This window comes from Pygocentrus nattereri, chromosome 22 (genome assembly GCF_015220715.1).
Source record: "Pygocentrus nattereri isolate fPygNat1 chromosome 22, fPygNat1.pri, whole genome shotgun sequence".
Lineage (NCBI taxonomy): Eukaryota > Metazoa > Chordata > Actinopteri > Characiformes > Serrasalmidae > Pygocentrus > Pygocentrus nattereri.
The window spans coordinates 12,532,878-12,555,230 of record NC_051232.1 but is presented as its reverse complement, the minus strand read 5'-3'; the positions used below and the strand labels follow the sequence as shown (position 1 = coordinate 12,555,230).

At 39.6% G+C, this 22,353-nt stretch overlaps 1 protein-coding gene across 7 annotated transcripts in view; it reads left to right on the top strand.

The window, feature by feature from the left end:
- si:dkey-253i9.4 (rap guanine nucleotide exchange factor 2) overlaps nt 1-22,353 on the top strand; it is a 61,121-nt gene that overhangs the window by 5,613 nt on the left and 33,155 nt on the right. For 6 of the 7 annotated variants that reach the window (XR_005129356.1, XM_017717450.2, XM_037532765.1 and 3 more), the window contains exons 2-3: nt 20,362-20,432; nt 20,558-20,614. Coding sequence is in view for 6 of the 7 variants with exons in the window: in XM_017717450.2 (XP_017572939.1) it covers nt 20,362-20,432; nt 20,558-20,614 (128 nt within the window). In the remaining variant the exon portion in view is untranslated. Of the gene's footprint in view, nt 1-4,482; nt 4,650-20,361; nt 20,433-20,557; nt 20,615-22,353 lie in introns of those variants that run through there. The other variant, XM_037532766.1, reaches the window with a different exon arrangement.

The following is a 22,353-nucleotide window of genomic DNA, read 5'->3' as shown; positions in this document are numbered from 1 at the left end:
GGGTAGATGTACTTCAGCATGGGAAGATGGGTGATGTGTATACCTACTGCAGTGATTCCCGGAGTCAGTTCTGGGGACCTGGTTGTTTACCTGCTCTAAAGCTGAAACTCCTCCATGCCACTTGTCTTTTCACACTTGACACAGCGCAGAGCAGTTTTGCAGTGTTAAGTTTTTCCTGTAAAGGGAGCTGCAGTTGTCTTTAGTGTCTGAACAAATTCTATGTAAATTTGAACATGTTTAGTTAGCTGTTAACTGTTTGAAAGAGATTAACAGTAAAGTCCAGACTTGCTGCTGTGACTGCCGCTAGCTTTCCCATCATGTTATGTATAGCTATGGAATATTTTCACTGTTCTTTATGGGGAGAAAAACATTAACCTAAGTCATGTCCCAAAGTGAAGGCTGCAGACAACATGCACTCAATAAAAAAAGGTGTGAAACTGTCACTGGGGCAGGAACGCTCTTGTCACTGTGGTGGAACCCTCAAGGGTACATCTTGGTCAGGGAACATGATTGTTGCATAATCCATTGAAGTTATAAAGTAACACATTTTTCTCACACCTCTCGTCTCCAGGGCTTTTATTTTATTCTGTTTTAAAATAATAGGTTGCGTAAAGGTACAAATACGTACTTTTCACCTGGCAAAAAACTTATTAAAGGTGCACAATTGGACCTTAAAACCACTGTTGTGCCTTTGAGGGTACATTTACATTGTTTCTGCTTTGATAAACAAAAATGTCCCAGCACAGAGCTTTTATTTCTAACATTGTTGGAGAGATTTAGAAGCACTGGTGCATGAAAGATCCTCTTCATTACTCACTCATGCATATTTGATACGGTCCATAGCTTGTTGGTGCCAACAAGCCATGACTTACTGATCTAAGCGATGCAAAAAAAATGTAAATCTTCTGTCTAAAAATATTAAATTTTCCATTTAATTCAGTTTAATTACACATGCATCTGTTTGCGCTCTTTTTCCAGTTGTACTGGAACTATACATGAAGGACTTTGCATGATAAAGATCTCAAAGTTCACCAGTTGCGTCTTTTGGTTTCTCTGAAATGAAGGCTACGCTTGAAGGATCGCAGGACAGACTTCAGAGACATCACTGCAGAAATGCCACCTTCCTCGACTTTGAGTTTGAGATGTTGCTGTGATGTTGGGGTGAGGAGGGTCCTGGATTGGGATTTGGAATCCCTGGTTTATCTGTATTCTTCCAAACGTCTAGTTTAAGAATCTGTGTGAGATTTGTTGATTGAAATTTCTGAGCAGAGTCTAATCAAGCTATCTTTGAGAAAAGTTCTCATTAAGATGCGAACACTTAACACGTTCAGGGCTATTAGTAGGGAATCGGCTGCTGTATCGCCCTGTGTTTGAATGCTGCTGCTGCGCTTGTACCAGCATAATCACGCGTGACTCGATGCTTTTTTGCATTATTTACTCAGACAGAGAGTTTTCCTTTAAGAATGTAAAATTCTGGTTTGGCTTGTTAAAAAGCAAATAGTGTTCATTTCCAACTTTGGCCACTAGAAAGTGCTGGAAATCTGTTTCATGTGTTCATTTCACCCGACACACTGTGAGCTTCGGGTTTAAAAACAAAAGAAAGTGCTGATACAATCAACCAAAGAATTGGCCGTTTTGGCTGAGAAGAAATCGGCCGTAAAATCTGTGGTTCAAATCTTAATTATCTGAAATATGGGGAACATTTGGGAATTTCAGTTCAAAGAAAGGAAGTTTAATCCAAAAATCAGGCATTGTAGCTCAAACTGAGTAAAACCAAGATGTAGTCTCAGTGGATTCCCAGTTGGAATTCAGCGTTGCAGTCTCGGTGCAAGAAAAAGCTCATATGCAAGGAGGAAAATTCTCGTAACAACAGCGTCATTGTTCAGTTCCGTAGCACTGTGTCCCTCAACACACAACCTCGCTCTGAAGAATTTGTATGCGTGTTGTCTGAGAAGCTAATCGGATCAAAGAGATTAAGACGTCTCGGTGGTCCTTGAGACCAATCCCACCTACCCTGTAGGACAGGGGCACTTCGTGCACACACATCCACTACCACTGGTGCAACTTTCTCCTTTCAGTGCTCGACAGGTTCAAAACACCTCTGCTTCCTGTCACCTACGAAAGTAGGTTCATATTGTGATCTGCCAGTCAGATTGCTGACAGGATTGTTCTAGAGACAAGGGCTGAGTGTTAACACGGCAAAGCGATGTGTTAAATCAGAGAAAACACATCCGTCGTTTCGCTCTGTTAAATGGAACGTGAAGCGAGTTTTAACTTGGCACCAGTGAGTCACTTTGTAAGGTGCCGTTTATAGACGGAGGAAACGGCGAGTGCAGCATTTTTGCAGCTGTGTTTCGCTACAAGCTGGAGAACGAGCTGCAGCGCGGTTTCGCCCACAGCCTCTGTTTCGCAGACTGTCTCTCACTCCGTGCTTTCACACTCATTTGGTCAGTGTGGTGAGGTTGCGCAGTAAGATGTGGAAGCTGCCTGCAGTGAGCCCTGAAACCTTCTGTTTCTCATGCTTTGAGTGGTGCAGTCATACGCCAGTGTGCAGCAGACAGCTCTCATCCTGTATGACGCCTCACATGTTGTGTGTGTGCATGTTTTGTGGTAGCTAATTATATTTTGAGATGTTGGCCTTTACCACACTGACATCGCAGAAGGCTGCGGAAGTGCCAGTGAGCTCCTATCAGTCATTAGGAGTGGGTCTCAGTTTGGATGCTATGCATGATATTGTCGCCCTAAATATGACATACTTCTTCTTCGGGTCTTGGGATTTGTAGGGCAGCACCGTCTCGCATCAAACACTATAAATTTGCACCAGACTTGGCACATTGCTGTAAGATACCTTGCACCACATCACAACTAGGTTAGCAGTGCGTCAGATAACTAAAGTTTGCTATAACTTCACATGCCCAGTTACCTGTATATGATGTTTTACTCCCGTTTCACCGTGTACCGGTAACCATGCACGGGGTAATAGCACTGCTCCACACCCTGCTTCAAAAAAGTATCATCAGCTGTACCAAAGTGAAAACTAAACACCCAGAATGTTAAACTGCTTTGTTTACCTTGCATTTTTTCCATAGAATTGTTGTGCTATCATAATAAGGGTGACACATGTCAAATAGCGGTACAGAATTCATGCACTCATATAGAAACATAGTGCATGAAAACACATCTATCTTCCATAAATACGTTTGTGTGTACAGTGTCAACAAAGGTATGTGCATCAAAAGCTCTGTAACTCAATATGTGATGGCTTAAAACTTCTCTCTGTTCCCTGTAATGAATTGCATTCTTGAACTGCATACAAGCTACACAGGCAAATATACCTGTGCCCTTTTGCTAGCACTTTAAAATTCAGTAGCATAAAGGAAATTTAGCAGCTTGTGCAGGTGCTCATCATGATCTGACATTGAAACAGTAGCTAACCAGTTCAGTGACAGAAGGTGATGACTCATCAGCACGGGTTTTTTGTGCTCTGTAGATGTTGACCTAAAATGATCTTTATCCATTTTTTTGGTTGTGGTTTCAGCGAACGCTGGCTAGAGTAGTTCATTAAAAAGTCCTTGACCGTGTGGCAGTGCTAAGGTGCTCATTTCCGGCAAAACTGATGACCTATTTTTAATTGTGTCTTTCAACGTGAGCCTCTCAAAACTCTCAATACCTTCAACAGAATAGACGCAACAAAGACTCGTTAATTATGTTGCATTGCTGTGCTTTTAGCCTCGATTGAGTACTCGTAAGCTTGTTTCACTCAGGGCTAGTGTGTTATGAAATGAAGGAGATTTGTAATGTAGAATGCTCTACTAAACTGAAAATGGAACATAAAATCTTTTTTTCAACACAGTAAAAATATTAATATGATTCTTGTGAATTGGTTTGCTGTGTTGTTCTGTATATTTTTTGATTTTCTATGATGCAGTGTCATGATTAGGTCAGATATTGGCACCTGGAATGGTTAATTGTTGATTCTCCATTTTTATAAAAGATGTTTATATTTAGGGACATCACAGTATGATCATAATACTAGTGTTGTTTTCCATGTTGTGCCACCTGCGTGAGTGTCTTCCCGACAGTTTGATGCTCAGGTGCGTTTTCTGGGTCAGATTCAGCACATTATGTAAGACGTATTCTCTTGCTATTTATGTGTGTGTGTGTGTGTACACATGAGTGGAGGTGTGGAGTTTGGTGGCATTTCCTGTGGAATGACTCTCGCATTGACGCGGCTGTCGCCAGCGGAAACTGGGGGAAAAAGCCTGGGGCGAACTGCGCTGAAGACTGCAGAGGAAAAAGTAAAGAAGGAAAGAGGGAGGCTGCGAACAGTTGGTTGAAACTTACAGCTCTGGTGCTGTGTTTTAAACACGCCTCAGAGCAAAAGTGAAGAGTGGGTGATGCCTGGAGATGTTTTCCTGAGGGATTATGTGTTATGGTTGGTTTTCTGAGGTTTGAACAAGTTGGAACAAAGGCAGTGAGCCAACTTTTTTTTTTTTATTCAGCACATGCAAAAATCCACTATTGAAGATGGATCAAGAGGAAGAAAATGTGGGCATGAAGTACTTTATTTGGAGCACCTGTACACACTTATTCATGCAGTCGTGTGGTAGCAGTGCATAAAACATGCAGATACAGGCCACCAGCTTCAGGTAATCTTCATCAGAATGGAAAAAGTGAGTTTGACTGTGGCGTGATCTTTGGTGCCACACATTCTAGTTTGAATATTTCTAGAACAGCTGTTCTCCTGGGTTTTTCATGCACAGCAGAATGGAGCAATAAAGGAAAAACATCCAGTGAGCAGCAGTTCTGCATACAGTAATGCTTTGTTGATGAGAGATATCTGGTTAGAGCTGACAGAATAGATGCGGTAGCTCAGATAACCACTCTGTGCAATTGTAGTGAGCAGAAAAGCTTTTTGGAATGCACTAAACATCGAGGCGGATGAGTTACGACGGAAGACTACATCAGGTTCTGGTTCTCTCAGCCAAGAACAGAAAGCTGATGTTTCAGTGGGAACAGGCGCACCTAAACTGGATAGTTAAAGACTGAAAAACAAAGCCTGATCTGATGAATCTCAGCTTCTACTAAGGCACACAGATGGTAGGGCCACAATTTGGCACAGACGCCTTAAGTCCTTGGACACAGTCTGCATTGTATCAACAGTCTAGGCTGGTGGAGGTGGTGTAATAGTGTTTTCTTGGCACACTTTGGGTAATCGAGTGTTGTTGCTGATGGTGTGAATCCCTTCATTGCCACAGTTTACATCTTTTAACGGCTATTTCCTGCATGATAATGCACTTTGTCACAAAGCAAAAGTCATCTCCGACTGGTTTTATGACCAAGGAGTTGCATGTTCTTCATTGACCTTCATGATCAGCAGATCTGAATCCAACAGACCTTTGGGGTGTGATAGAAGCCTACAGCTCTGTGCTTTCTCCTTTATTGTTGTTGATCCTATTCTTCCTTGCAGTTAACCAAATACCCAGATATCTGTTCAATAACTCCAAATACGGACACTCCATTGTCAAAATTGGTCAGAATGCACATCACTAGAAACGATAACATTACTGGACTGACATCCGATCAGCTGCTTGGGTCTCTACGGCTTATACAGTTACTGTATACTGATTGTTGTTTACAGATTCTTTATAACTGGTCTGTATATGTATATGGTGGCAACAATTATTGTAATAATTAGGCTCACCTAGGATTACATTGTCTCTGTTCACAACTGAATTCAATATATTAGATTTACGGAGATTGAAACAGTTTGATCCCAAGTTAAGGATGAGAGGTGAATAGATAATGTATGAAGCCAAAATGAAAACGTTTAATGTTCCAGTTCAAGATTTGTTCAACAAGCCAGTCTGCTAGTGTACTAGCTTGCATCATGCTTTTAGTAGAAGTGATTTCTGCTGTTACAACACCGAAACCAGCTTTCCAATTTGCATCTAATTTGGGATTGAGAGTGACACATTATCGAAATGAGTGAGTATCTCTCAAAAACATTCATCTGCAGCACTCGTTCTTAGTGAGTTGCACGTTTTAGCCTGCCTGTCTTAAGCTGATGCTAAATTGTTAAGCTTTTATGACACCATTTTCATACAACTTGACGGTTACACAAAGCAATTCAAACATGAAGTTGCATGCAACACATTTGGTTATTGTACTTTAAGCCCAAGGGTTCATCTACCTTAGAGTGTAAAGTGGAATACTGGCTAATAGAATAGTTGGTGATAGTCGTGTTTTTCATGCATCGTGTTGTGGTTATATAAAATCATCTCCATTGTGTTGAGTCTTTATCATTTTTATGTCAAAACTTGAGAAATTTTAATGCCGTAGGGGTGTAGACCACAATGTGGAACAAGGCGCGATGTTGGCAGTCACTTATGCAAGTAGTTGTCAAGTTAATGTTAGTAAATAAGCAACATTATGCCAAGAGCTCATCGTTTTACCGATTGAAGTCAGTAAAGTTGTTTGAAATAATGAAATGCCCTCATGTGGCACGTCGTCTGCGCTTTGATTAGCCGTTTCATGTAACTTGTTGAATCACGGGTTTCAAGTTGGGTTGCAGGAGTCTCAGTAAAATGTAGTTTTAAGTTGTAAAAAGTTATAAATGTGCAAGAAATGCTTTTCTTTAATCTGCAGAGTGAATCCGTGTGCGCTGAGCTTCAGTGATGGCATGTTCTGCCGACTTTTTCCTCTCGATTGGTCTAAGTCGGCCTCCTTCTCTTTAAAACTTCTGACTAACTCAGTCATTCTTTCCACTGACACATCTAAAGCCGTTTTCCCTAATTTACATCTTATTTACGTTTTGGTGTAGTAGCATTTATGTACAGCACCCCCATTAATGACGTGATAAAGTTATTGCAACAGTGAAGTGTTAATTATTTATTAGTGTTGTATTCCTTCCTAATCACTCTGTGTTGAGAGGCTGTCAGGTGTGATAAGTCTAGTTAAATACTGTTGCAAAAATAAATAGACTTAAGTTGGCTTGTCTGTATTTCTTGGTAAACTGGCCTCATTTTACATTGTATTAAAAGCTATAAAACTGAATCAACTGCAGAGACGAGCTGCTTCTGACTGAAAAAGGCCCTTTGTAAACACATCCTCACCTGATGACCCAGCTTTGGTATCTCTTCTCTTTTCTCAGAACAGCAGACTTTTGGTTTTGCAGGGAATCATGTGAAAAACCTGAATGAAGTATTTTTTCCTCCCTGGTTGCACAAATAGTACGAGGGAGAGACTGAGACTGCGTCTCAGAGGGGGAGGGGGCGGAGGTTGGTGTCTGAAATCCTGACATGTGTCTTTCTGTTCCTCTCTCCCACTTTAGAAATGATGTGTCAGTGCTGATCTGTGCATATAGACTCACATGCTCTCTTTACTATTGTAATCAGGCACTTTTGTTATCTACTTTTTCTTAAATGAATCATTGCTGAAGAACTCTGCTCTGATGACCTCTAGCTGTGGGAGGTATAGTTGTAACACCTCATCATTGTGATATGGAAATGATGCCGTTCCCTGCATAATGTCTGAAAAACATGGCAAAGGAATGCAAAACTGCTGTCGTTAACAATCCACAAGCCAATATGCCCAAAGAACTGCTGTAAGAAGTTAGATTTTTTAATCTTGGAGATGTTTCATGCATTGGGCTGTTTTCACAAACATGACGAGTGCTAAGGCCTTAATTAAAATGACTAAAATATGCAGACACTGATGCCTGTTAGAACAATTAAAAATAAACCTGACTGATTTCATTGGTTTAAAATACTGTAAAACAGTTAGATTTGGAGATCAAGCTGTAAATAATATATTTTATTCCATTTTTTTCCTTTCATGTATAATGTTGTCAAACTAAGTATTTTAAAGGGTTTTAATTTGAAACATTTTTTCCAAAATATGAAACTGTATCGCATTACTGTAAGGTTTTCTTTTTATTTGTGCCACATAACATTTTACAGGGTAAACATTAAAGCAGTAAAGTAAAAAGAATAAACAGTATTTTTCCCCCCGATGATGTGGACACATTGCACCAAAGAAAATTGGGTTCTAAAAATAATTTTTAAAAAGCTTTTAAATAAAAAAAATGTCATTTAACATTGATTATATAACAAGTAAATTATATAAATTACATCAATGATGATTTTCTGCATGCTGATTGACACAATATGGACATTTTATATACATTTTTTACACCAGTATTTTAATCAAAGATCAACATGTTCTCCTTTGAAGAATGTCCCATAAAAAAGCTTTAACTGTAAGTGTATCAGTTTTTTTAGCATAGCTCTTAAACAGTAACAAAGTAGTTAAAAGTCCTAGCTTAGCAGGAAGAGGGTATCGCTATTGCAGGGTGAACCTCAAACACAGGCAGAAGGCCTGAAGGAGGGATAGATCATCTTAGGCTTTGTTCAGTTGAATAAACCTGTAATGTCAGTTTGGAAGTAGTCAATTGGTGGGCAATGTGACCGAAATGCCTGAGGTTGGTAAAGAAGTTAAAACGGAGTAGAAAGCTCAGAAACGGAATAGGCTACTTTACGGTTCAGTATACTGTTTAAGATTAAGTGACTCTTATTAGTCCCACAGTGGGGAAATTTCACCTCCACAATTTAACCCACCCGTGCAGTGAAACACCACATACACACTAGTGAAGACAGAGCCACTTGCCGGGAGCGGCCGGGCCGCCCTAACCGCAGCACCCGGGCAGCAGTTGGGGGTTGGGTACCTCAGTTACGTGCTGTCGACTCGGGATCGAACTGGCGACCTTCTGGTCACAAGGCTGGTTCCCTAACCCTCCAGCCCACGACTGCCCCCAAGATGGAACGGAGGGACAGAAGCAAACAGAATTTCAGAAGGAAGACAACAAAATAATCAGATCAGCTACTTGTTAGGGTTTTGCTGTTTTAGGCATTTACACTCAGTTGTTTACAGGTTATCTGGAATTGGTTTGAATTTGTGTTTGTTTGTGGTGTATGCAGTTATTCAGTGTTATACACACAGTGATACCCATGGTTTTAGAGATGGCATATCAGTAGCAGTGCAGGGCTGTAGACTCTGACCAAAATGGTCCCACATGCAACCGTGTGTGTGTGTGTGTGTGTGTGTGTGTGTGTGTATGTGTGTGTGTGTGTATATATATATATATATATATATATATATATATACACACAAATACAATGTGCACAAGTTGAAAATTCACATGGTCACATTTGTGTTTGGTTGTTTAGGGTACTGTGTTAGCCATTGTGATTGAAAGTAGTAGTTTTTTCTTCCCTGGCTTGGTCAGCCTCTCAACCTGCCCTCACGCCCCTCCTAAACATTCATCTTCGGCTACACACACGTGCACAGCACACTGATCGTTAAACGCACTAAACAATCCAGCTTGGATCCAGGTAAACGCACTAAACAATCCAGGTAAAGATGAAGCCGGTCTATTGCTGATTATTTTCCTAAACAAAATGAGGAGAGAGAGGAGAAGGATGCTGTTGGAGAGCATTTGAGTGGCGTGGAGCAGCAGACAGCTCCACTCCGCTCTGAAAGCATTTCTATAATCACTCCAGCTCTGCAACAGGTCTTCTGTTTTTTGCTGTTCGCTCACACAGCAGAGAAACCGCTGCGCTCGACCTGCACTCCATATGATTCATTCTGATGGTATTTATTTTATGCTCTGATCACTTTGACAAGACACTACATTTAATACATTTTAGAGTTTATGGTTATTAAATTAAAAACTAGTTAAACATTTGGTGCTAGACAGACTTTTTCCACAAGGTATAGGCATGACCGAGGAATCACAAGCTGGAAGACGGCTGAGGATAAACAAACACACATGCTGTTTAACACGATCCTTTACCATTCACACAGCAAAATGGATGACACAATACAAGCTGTGTGCAATATCTGTAACACTTTGTTGCAATCAGTGCTGTGACGTGCGAGCTGTAGCATTACTGCCGCATCACTCATGTCACGTAGAGGTAGTCACTGGGGTGGGAGGAGAAGGGCATCCTGGCTCACAGGATGGAGTGATATTGGAGCAATTTCAGAGTGAGAACACTGACACTCCACCTTTCTCTGACTTACTCTGGTGGAGAAGGAGGGCCAACGAGAGGTGCAGGCTGCAGGGAGACGCTGACTGAGCCAGAGAAGGAGGAAGTTACTTTCAACAGCAATGAATAAGGTGTCCCCACTACAGCAGTTGGCCCCTCTGAGTTAAAGTTAAGTTAATGTTAAAAGTGAAAACAGAGTTCATGCAAAACATGCGTGCTGTGCTGTTATGCGTTGTTTTTATTTGGTAATATTTTTGTTACGCTTTTTTGCGTACCCATTTTGTCTGCCACCGCTTGTGACAATGTTGAGGAACTGCTTGAGGAACAACGTTCGGGTTAAATATTTAATATTTCACAAGGTCTTGAGTTGCTGTCAATCTTAACATCAGTGCGAAACTAGAGTAGACAACTATCAGCATGAAAGGATTCATAACAAAAAAAAAGTATGCCACCAAATCATGTGCTGGTGTGACCAGCTGAGAAAGTTGGTAGCACCACAGGAACCAGTGGAAAAGTTAGCCTGGGGCTCTGCAATTGGAATCAGATCAATAGCGATCAGATATGGCCCGAATTAGTGCGCGTGCACAATCCTGTGCGGACGTAGAGTAGTTTGACCTAAATGTGCATTTTATTGGTCATTGAAATGCTAATTTTAAAGCTTCCGTTTTTAAAATATGAAGTATCGGTTCAGCGCTGGCTGATATTTAAGGTTTTGTTGTTGATATTGGAGAAGACTAAATGATATTGTGTTAGCGGTGGGCGATGTGGCAAAATATACTCTACAAGATACTTTCATGGCCGTATTTTTTTCTGACCTCTAAGTTAGAATAGTCAAAATTCTGTCAGTTGATTTTCATTTAATGTCTTACATACTATACTGCACTAGAACCAACTGAACAGGAAGAAGTGTTCTCCCATTCCAATGAAACGTGCGCTCTGTGTTCTAGACACCCCGACGCTAAGAAAAGCATATTGTGACGTAATTTATTGCGATAATATAATGATTGATATTGTCCCATTGACCAGCTGTTCGTTGTGCCGTCTCTGCGTGATCTACTCAGAAAAGGGTTCTGTTACATATACATATCGCCTGTTCCCAGAGCTGGCAGTCCTCACCTTAAAACATGTTTTCACACAGCTATTCTAAACCGTACTGTTCAGAAATCCCTGCTAACTGCTTCGCTCAACTGCAACATGAGGTTCTTTGAGCTTCTTTCAGGCCTGCCAGCTGACTAACTTCACTACAACCACAAACATGGGCACACGCCTGCACACTCACGTATACAGGGAACATTTCTCAGCTTAGCCTGTGGTGTGACCCTTTCGTGGTGTCTTTGGAATGTGTGTAATTCCGGGTCAAAGTTCGAGTTTGGAATTTGCCCAGTAGTCAGGAGCAGCTGCTGCCCTCATTCAAAAAAGCCCATACAGTCAGAATGCTGTAGATATTTCAGCAGTTACGATATCCGCTGTCCAAACTGCCATTCGGCCAGCGCAGTAGTGCAGCGCTGACGTCCCAACCTTTAGCCTCCTCTTTATTCCGATGGATTATTCTTAGGCAGAGTCATGCTAAAAGCCCTCTTCCCCTAATCATCCAGATGGTGCTGGCGTGTGCTCCCCACCTGCTATCCTTGACCGCTGAGGCACTCTAGAGAATTTCATGCTGGACATCATTCATCGCTGTACACCTCACACATATGCTTAAAGCAACCACAAACAACAATGCTTAGCAACAGTTAGCTCTCTAGCGTGATCCCAGCTCAATTTTGCTGTCAGTCACTTGTCACTGTTGTGTCCTGGGAGAGGTTTTGATGTTGAAGCAAGGAAGAAGCATAAATATGTGCACTCAGTTGAAGTGGTTGTTTAGTGAGCTGGTGGGGAAATACAACAGATTTTGGTTACACATTCAAGATGAGCAAGTCATGTTGCAAGATTAGACCTGATGAAGTTGGCAGCCAGTTCTTCAGTAGTGGAACACTGGAACCGTGGATAGGTTGTCGTCAGCTTCACGAAAGGTTTCAACAAATCAGGGGCTGCACTGCCCAGTTTAGCATCAACACTGATGGAAGTAATTTGGCCTGCAAAAATTCACACACATTGGGCCTCATTCACCAATATCTTCCTAAAATTAGTTCTTTAAAAAGCTCCTTTGAAAAAGTCCATGTCGGATTCATGACCTGTTCTTAAACCAATTGTTCACACCCACACCCACAAGAAAACATTGGACAATCTTTGTGAAAACTGCTGAAGTGGATTTTAAGAAATTTCTACTTAAGAACAGTTGGTGAATGAGGCCGTTGTTTAAGGGCTGAGCGAGTTAGTGAGAGAAGCAACCACAGTAGAAAAATTCTTACTGTGGTAATATGCAACCATATTCGGATCACGATGAGCTGTGGTGCAGGAAAACCTTCTCACAGTATGGTAATAGCTGTGACCGTAGCTTCAACAGGACATACTATACTGTACCGAAGTCAGAGACCCCCCCTCCCCCTCCCCCTTTCATTTATTTAGTTTCAGAATACTTTATTGATCCCAGAGGGAAACTGCAGTTAAACCAAACCGTCTGTTAAATACAAGGCGTTCATTTCTGGTATGTTTGGATAAAATAGACTTGTATAAAGAAGAGGAAAGTCAAAAGGAAAGAGTCCAAAAAATGGTTAAAAGATGTAGAGTTAAGGGGACTCCTGAAAGACCCAGTAGACCACCAAAACTGTCATTTAATCACAGCTTTTTTTTTTATCTTTGACGGACAGAATGTGCTTTTACTGTAAAGAGTTACCACTATATATTTGTAAATTACCTGTAAAGCTATAGTATTAACTAGGTGTTTCCTTCTGCAGGCACAACACCTATTACCTTATAAGCTTGCTACATCAGTGACATCCTAAAGGCAGTGCAGGCTAAATGTATAGGCTTGTGTCAAAGTTAATTCCATGAGAAAGTCCAGATGTAATTTGTTTATCTGATGACTCTCCCTCCATCTAGCACAGACTAAATTCAGATGCCTTTGCAAATGTTTGCATATCGTCATTTGCATGTCAGTCTACATATAGAAAGACACTGAGTACAGTAACTGTGTCAGAATGAGTGGAACAACTTGCAATTCCGTGTAAAAGGTCTGACAGCCGTTTACAACAAAGTGAAGATATATAATGGTGTTTCCTTTCATTGTGATTCATTTGAGAGCTTTTGCAGGTCAAATGGAGACTTTTTTTATAGTGGGAGTGACATCGAAACATGCAGTAAATCAGTCATATTATTTGAAATTACTACCGCTGTCTTGTCTAATCTTTCTCTAACCTCAAAAACAGAAGTGAGGCTTCTGGGAAAAGTAGCTAAAGTGGCATGTGCGAGTGATTTAATTCAAATGGACCCACTGTTGTCAGAAGAAAACCTTGTATCTCCAAAATTAGAACTTTACAGGAGAAAGAAAAAACATGCTGTAGTTTCTCCAAAAATGGAGATACAAGATTTTCTTCAGACAGCAGCTATATATATATATATATATCAAGTGCTGGTTGGATGTGATTAGTTTCTCATAGAGAGGTGGGGTTATGCAGTTTTACCTTGAACATCTGTAATATTTCTAACTGATTTGCAAAGGATTAGAAATTGGAGATGATTCTACTTAATTTCCACATTGCCAGCAGCAAAACAAAGTGTAAAAACATGTCAAAGCCATTGGTCATTAGTTCATTTACTCTGAACATGTTACTAGCAGTCTTATCTAAAGGACAGTTCAACATTTTTCCATTTCTGCGCAGTTAAATGGTTCAGATGTAAATAAAGTCATTTAGAGTGGTTTGGAGTGAAATGCTCTGTACACCATACTAGAGAAACTGTTAAAAGTAGTAGTGATAAAAACCAGACATCTAAAAGTGTAATGCTTTTGAAAGCTGCCTCACTAGTTATTATCCTAAGTGGTTATGAATACATTGATGCCTGAGACATTTCTATGATAGTTTTAAGGTTTTGAAAACACATTTTTTAAATAGATTCAAGGTGGAAGATACATGCAGTGTGTTCTAAGGCCAGATAGTACCCAAAGGAAATAAGTTACAGGTTTACAGGTTTTATCATAATTGATGTAACATAAGAAATCTCACTGGTCATTCTGGATAGTAAGTAAACTGGCTTTGTTTGCGTTGTAGACATTAGGAACCCTGGTTGCTGTTGCCACCACTGTAGGGAACATGAGAGTTGTGAAAACCCATTCTAGAGAAATTTACCATCAAACCACATTGAGGGAACTGTTGAATTATGTATTTATTTTGAAATATCTGTGAAATTCCTCTTTAGTTTGGGGAATTTACAGTCAACATCGCCTTTTTTCGTTTCACATTTTAGTGGTTGTAGATTTGTGGTAGAACGTTACAGATCAGCTCGATTTGAACTGCAGACAAAACAAGTAAAAGCTTGTTCGGGTGCCTCCATACTTCAGAAAAACGCACACAAACGTTTTACAACAGATACAACCAACGTGCCAGTTTGCTCGAGATTAATATAAGATGGTGTCACTTCTTCTACAGCTTGTTTTATTGTGGGTAAAAGGCGCTGGTGTAGTGCAGTGCTTTTAAAGTACTGACTGAATTAGACTTGAAATAATGACTGAGAAACGGCAGTTATAATTACATTACCCCACCTTTCCATGTAAAACTAATCCTGTCTGACTGGTGTAAGTACAGCGGCTTCTGGAGTTAAACTAACGACGTGACACTTTGAAAACCCTTGGTAATCTATTTGTCATTCCCCTGGCAGGTGAATTATATAATGATGAGATAATGATGTTCAGTAATACATTAAGGCTTTTTTGAAGATTAACCATCTGTGTGCTCTCACTGCTTGTTCTGACTGTTAGAGTAAGCTAAACACACACACACACACACACACACACATACAGTTTATTCATCAGTGACTCAGCTTAATGCTCACACACTACGGATTCTGTGTGTGTGTGTGTGTGTGTGTGTGTGTGTGTGTGTGTGCGGTCACTCTGTCTACCTGTATGAATGAGAGCTGTGTTTGTTTACCCTTGAGGTGGATCTTTACAAAACAGTGTTGAAAGAGAGAGAAAGATTACAGTGACGCTGAGGTGAAAGTCTTAGGGCAGGAGCAATTTATTTTCTGGAACATCATCCTCTACGTCTGTATGGGAGGTGAGGACACGAATAAATGACCTATCATTTTGTCGCTGCTGTCGCATTGTGTGGAATTTTCATGATAAATGGACAGTAGAAATGGTCCACACAGTAATGTGAGCGAAACTAGTTAAAGTGTATAAAAGAGCCCATCATTCCCTCGTTTTTTTTTTTGTTTTTTTTTTGGCAGCAAAGGAGTTTGAACTAATGCGTAAGCAGTTCAGCTCCAGCCATTTACATTGAAGTTCTTACGAGTGTTTCAGCACCAAGTGCTTTCTAATGAGGCACAATACAGGACAGCTGATCAGAGCACAGCTCATTTACATAGATCAGTCCTCAAAGCACAGTAACAGAATAGCCTGTTTAATTGTAAGTGATAAAGAGAGGTTGGAAAAAAGTTATTTATGACTATTTTGGTACATCAAACCACACACATGCATGTTAGATGGGCTTCAAGGGAAACCGTAGGATAAAAATGTAAGTTTCGGTTTCGGAGAGACGCGTTTTATTATGATAGCAACAGTTTGGTAACTGTTATTTTGGTATTTGCCCTTGTGAAACCGATGCTGCTGCATGGTCATTTATTTGGCCCATCCAGACATGTTTGTTTGTTTGTTTGTTTAGAGTTGTAAAGTAATAATAAACAGCAGGTTTGGCTTGGATAATGTTATTAGGCTAACATTACTGGAGTTTGGTGCCTTCATGGAACTGATAAAAGGACGTTTTTTGGGACAAAAGGGTACCCAAACAGGAAAAAGAGCAAAGTTTTCTGAGCAGTGAAGTTTTTCATTGGTGAAGTAGTTTAGTTTTCACTTGTATGTTTTTTTTTTTTCTTGAGTAGATTTTAGACGGTGAGCATAAAACATTTCTATTTAAATCATCGCTCTGTGCAGCCAAGACAATACCACTCCACTTTTGTATGAAACTGATACGCAGCCATCTACAAATTACGTCACAGGTGGCACTCGTCGAGGTCCAAGCACGGCTCACAACTATGGAGTGTTGGTCTTTTGACATTCATGATGGGTGGAGTTTTTCAAAAGGCCTCTATTTATAATAATCACTGAGGGCACATTTCAGGATGTCTTACCATGGTGTGGTGAAGTACAAACAACAGTAATTAACAAACAGTTCATAAAACCAGGAAAGCAGTAGAGTTTCTTTTCAGTTATTGAACACTTTTAACGGAATAATTCTAGAGCAGTTTTTTGATTCCTGATTTCTGAACTGGTCACGTTTCCCTCTGCTTAAAAGTGGCATGACTGAGTAATATATGCTTAAATATATAAAGGGTGAAAGGCAGTGGAACCTCGAGTTTCACATCACATTTCGTGTAAGAACAAGGCAGAGTGAGAAACAGGACCTGGGTGTAATCTGTCGTTCTGGTTAAGGGGACCTTGAGTTAGTCACTGATTGACTGCGTTGATAAATAATAATCAGATTGGCTCAGTAACTATTTTTTTTACTGTTACACACAAAAATGTGGTGTTTAGTATCAAGAGACCTAAATTGACTGACCAATTATGTGAAATGTCCAGTGTTTGGACTTCTCAGACCTCATAAAGCCCAGTTAACTACGATTGTGGGTGTTTGTCAGCGTTCTTGCTTGCATTTTATGTGTCGTTTTCCAGTGAAAATAAGCAAATGAACAGATTCTCAGCCGAGCAGCCTATTTTTTTAGCTTGCCTGCATCAGTGCCGGGTTTTGCTTACTTAAGATTCGACAACCTTCAGTACTATGAAACAGTCACGGCATTCCATCAGCTTATAATAACCTCTGCTGAGTGATCTATGAATGTAACTAGCTGTTTAAACACTGTTTCCAAATTGGAGTCACAGCAACAGCAGCTGGGTTTCGGGCCAGAACTACAGATGGTTCAGAGGGTCAGACGTGTGTTCTTGTTAGCGTTTGACATGACTAGCTGTAAGACCTTGCTTGTTATTGATGGATGTCTTGTTTGGGCCACTTTGACGTCCTGATTGACTCCCAGAGCATGTAACGGATTTTAAAGTCTTGTGGAGATGCCAAGTGTTGGCATTTTGTCCTACAGTTGACATGGCTTGATAAACAGTTGTGTGTTCAGATGCATGGTCCATGCTTATCATACAAGTGCTCCCCTTCACCTATTTATTTATTGATTTATTGGGGTCAAACACCAGAGCTGTCATAGGCTGTTTCTTGGTTGATTGCTCTTCAAATTGACTGGTAGAATGTTTCAAGGCTTTGTTTCTTTTATTAACTGTGCAAGGTGTCCTTTAAGAGAATGCACAGTGATGCAAAGTGTTAGTAGTGTAAAAACTCTTTAGTGCATCTTTCTGATGGTGGATTTTGAAGTGCGTCTTATGTTGAATTCCTTTGCCAAAGCAAAACTAGCTTCCGATTTGACATTCAATTGGAGTTCAATGTATTACGTTATGTTAAGTGGATGAAACAATAAAACACAATAAAAGTGTAGAATATGGGCCCTTTAATGGACTAAGCGTCAAACTTTTAATTAACTGTGGTGCAGTGTTTAGCAGTCTGGCCTCTTTTTGTTTTCCTTTGAACTCCAAACCTTAAGGGTATTCGTCCATCACTGCCACTTTCCTTCAGACTGTTGGAGTGGGCAGCAGAGCAGCCAACTGTGTAGCAGTCCCCTGGGCGGAAATGCCATGTTCCCAGAATAAACGCCTATAAGACTTGAACCTACCAATCACAGGCTGTCTCACGCCACCTCTGAGCTATTTTGATTGGCTGATTTGAATGAATTGTTGTCTACAGCTGCTTTGGTTGGTAATGGTGTGTACTCAAAAACAAACACTCAAGTAGAGGTGCTTTTACTTCAGAGAAAGTCTTCTTGAGCAGAAACAGAGGAGTACTGTACTTGTCCAGACGTGTGTGTAAGAGTTAATCTGCGGTCATTTAACTGGACGGTAAACCATGCAAACACGTTTGAAAACATTCACTAGGTTCAGCTTCTGACCTAACAAGGCACGTTTATTTATGGACCATATTTTATGCACAAAGGCAGTAGTTACGTGAATACCAGCAAAGAGAACATAAAAGGAAAAAATAAGCGTGTTACCATTGAAACATGTAAATGACGACATGGAGTTAAAGAAATGGAACAGAATAAAGTTACAGTAGCTTAAAGAAATAAAACGAATAATTGAAAAGCAGTCTGAAAACAAAATAATACAAAAATAAAACGGAAATTAATGACCAGAGGTGTAAAGTAGGCTTATTAAAGGTGCAATGCTAATAATAAAGTGTTTAAAGGTGCACAAAAAGAGGAATGGCTTTAATCTGGATTTAAAAAGAGCCACATTTGGAGAATATCCTGTCCGAGAGTTTGTTCCAGACGTGTGTAGCGTTGGCTTTATGCTCTATTAGTTGACTTGAGTGGATGGACCTAAGAGACCTTATTGGTTTTTATTCTTAAAAAATTCTCAAAATGCTTCCAAAACAACTTGGAAAATATTACTAAATCTTGACAAATTAAATCCATAAAGATTAGTCTTTATGTATGTATGTGTGGGTGCACTTATACTGCGTTCAGCTGTTTTTGCAAGAGAGCACGTGCTTGAGGTTTGTCTACAAAGACAGAAGCGTGAATAGAGGACTTTATTTTAAGACATGTGAGAAGTTCTTTTTTCGCTGCCCAGCAAGTAGAGGAAAGGAAAGGGTCTGTGGGATCCCCAGAATGACAAGAGTTTCCATTCCACTCTTTAGTTTCCATTTCTTATGAACCATGTTGAAGTTCACGGAATTGCATTTTATTTAACAGCTCCGGTACTGAATAAAGTCTTGACGTTGTTTTGGAAACTCGAATTTCTCTGCAAGCAAGAAAAGTAACAAAGGAATAAGGAGCAGCATTGTCAGAGTGGGAGGTCAGGAAATGGACAGAATAGAAGAAAGTGGAGTGAAGAAAGGGAGAGGGTGGGAAAAAAAGGCAAAGGGGTATTGTGGTATTCGCAAACATGCCTTTCTTGTTAAACATTGATCTGAGGTGCATTGCGTCATGTGGGACGGGTGCGGTCGATTCATTGCTGGATGCAGGTTCGTGTGTGTGTGTGTGTGTGTGTGTGTTTCCTTGCAGGGTGAGCAGTAGAGGGGGAAAAAGAGCCCGCTGTTTGTGTTGGAATGCCTTTTAAAACTGGAACAGTGCCCCTTGCTGGTATCTGGATGTAACTGCAAGAGGTTGATTCTTATGATCTTTGGAGTTCACTTACCAGTTAAAAGAGCTGCTCAGTACAAGTCATTTTTCTGGAGATATTTTTGAAGAAATTAGATGTGATATAATTCACTTGCAGAGTCAAGAGGGGAAAATGGAACCCAAAACTGATCACAAAAACAGCAGTTAAAGCTTTCATCTTTAAAGGAGAGGAGAAAAACAGGTTCCACTCAAAGAAGCTGTCGTCAACAGAACAGCAGAGTGGACACCCCAAAGTCCAGACCTCAACATTATTGAATGTGTTTGTTTATTTGGATTGTGGGAAGCAGGGAATTGCAACCAGACTGACCTTTGGAGGAGTGGAGAAATATCTCTGATTTTATTGAGAAACTGAAAGCAAGTCTCCCAGAAAGAGACTATAAACTCTAAGGGTGGACACACTGAAATGTATGTATTTATAAAAATAAATAAATAAATAAATGTATATATATTTTGTGGCTTCTGTGTATTTTGTGTCAAATAACATACAATGAACTGAAATTAATTACTTGTACTTATTTATTGATTTTAGTGACAAAAAAATTGACTGCTTACTTGCACAGTCCTGTAGCAATAGTCTGAATGTATGCATGTATGTGTAAATATATACGTGTGTGTGTGTGTGTGTGTGTGTGTGTGTATATATTATGGCTGTAAATAATAATACCATGGAGTTTTGGAAATATATGTAGATGAGGTTCTAAAAGCACACATGCTCTGCTTATGAGCTCTAACTGGCAGTTGGGCACATATGTTCAGCATTCATACTGGGCATCTTGGGCATATAGAAAATAATCTCAGTTTAAACTGTAGTTAGATATTTTTCCTAAACCTTTCATCTGTAGCTCACTTAAGCCCATATTTATTGTTTCGCCTTGTTTAAAAAATCTGATTGCCCAATTTAGCATCATAAATTGCTGTGTTACTCAATAACTAATATAATTGATAGTAACAGTCCTAATAACATGTTTGTGTTGTTGTGCAGGACCTGCAGGTTGTGTACTCATATCTGCATGGGATGGAAGCACTGTCCAACCTCAGAGAACACCAGCTCAGGTATGATGCGCAGTCAGTACACGTGCTTGACTGTAGACTTATTCATTATTTATAATATTCAGTACATGTGAAAGAATACTTGTGATTTGGACTTTTTTTTTGTACTCTGTTCTTTTTTCTTTTAGGTTGATGTGTGAAACGGTTCGCTATGAGCAGCACGAGGCCAATGAGGTTTTATACTAGTGAGTTACATATTCAGATATGTTTTTTATGATGTAGGTCAGTTTAACAGAGGTTTATAGCAAAGTCAGGCAAATGATTTGCACCAACACACATCTGTTCTTGCTACAACCCCCCCCCACACACACACACACACACAGCTGTCTTGGGCTTGGGACATGTAAATCTGGGACCCCATCTGCAGACAGAGATTAAGCCATTAAAAGCTCTTTGTGTTTGTCAGGGTAGCAGGGCTCACACATACACTAGTGGTGGGCAGTATGATATGTTATCTTGATAAATTCCTTCAACTGCCCAACTGCATGCAACATAAAAAAGACCAATTATAGGGAACCTGTAAACCAAAACAGCTACAGACCCAGTTTCCAAAAAGTTTAAACAATAGAAACTGTAAACACAGACAGCAATGATTTGGCAAATCCTTTATGACCTGTGTTCAATTGAAAACAGTGCACAAACAAGATATTTCCTGTTTCAACTAACACATTTTTTCAGTATATACCTTTTATATATACTACTATTTTATAGCTCCGACACATTCCAAAAAGTTGAGACAGGGACATGTTTAATGCTGTGTTACATCACCTTTCCTTTTAACATTTTAACATTTTCCCCATTTTTGCTTGATATAACAAGTCAGCTGTCCCCATCCAAAAGGCCTTTGAACTTGGTCCTTTTTAGAATGGAAAGCATGAAGATTATTATTTAAAAAAAAAAAATAAAAGATGAAGTCATCAGATGAGCTTTAGCCCAGAGAAGTCAGTGTTTTTTCTAGACATTGATATATGGCTTATCAGAACTAGCACTTCTTGTAATTCACTGTGGTAACCGAGTATTTTGTGAATGCTTCTTTTATACCCAGTTATGATGGCATCACCTGTTTACCTGTGGAAAGTTCCAAAACAGGTGTTTTTGATCGTTCCACAAGCTTCACATGCTTGCTTTGCCCGTCACAACTTTTTAAAAATGTGTTGCAGTCATCCGATTTAAAATGACTTGCAGAAATCACTTTACAAAAGTCAAAAAAGTTGACAAGGTAAAATGAAATATTTCTTCATGCTGTTTTCAAACAAATATCTATAAAAGACAGTTTACAAGTCACTGATTTTTGTTTTTAATTAAAACCTTTTTAGAATTGGGTTTGTAGTAACGTGGGAATCACTGCCGACCCTCTGATTTCACAGTAGTTGAAGATTTTAGTATTTTGATGTGACACATTGTGATGTAATGTGATGCTGTGAGATTGAGATATAAGTTTACACCATTTGTCTCATTTCAGCAAGTTTCTTGTATAGAAATATAAGTGTGAAGTGTGAAAAAAAAAAATAGTGTTCATCTAATGTCATGATATTACCATGTCACCCACCACTTTTTGCGTAATTTGAGCCAGACATTACAAACTATTTATTCTTTTTAATAGATTTTTACATTTTTGAAACATTATTGTGTTTCAGTTTTGGATTTATAGATTTCTCCCCATTCAAAGACAGAGCAGCCTGGTCTTGTATGACTGGGCATAAATACTTGGGACTAAGAGCCACTGAGTTAACAGACTTTCCTACAAGGACTTTGTCTTTAAAAATGTCCTGAATTTAAAATTTTTATAGTTTAATTCAAAGTACAAAAAAAAAAAAAAATCAAAATGGCATAAAAATACATGGGGGCCCAAGCACTGATAAAAGTGCTCTTTTTAACCTTAATATATTACAATATTATAAAGTATAAACAAAATATTCTGATA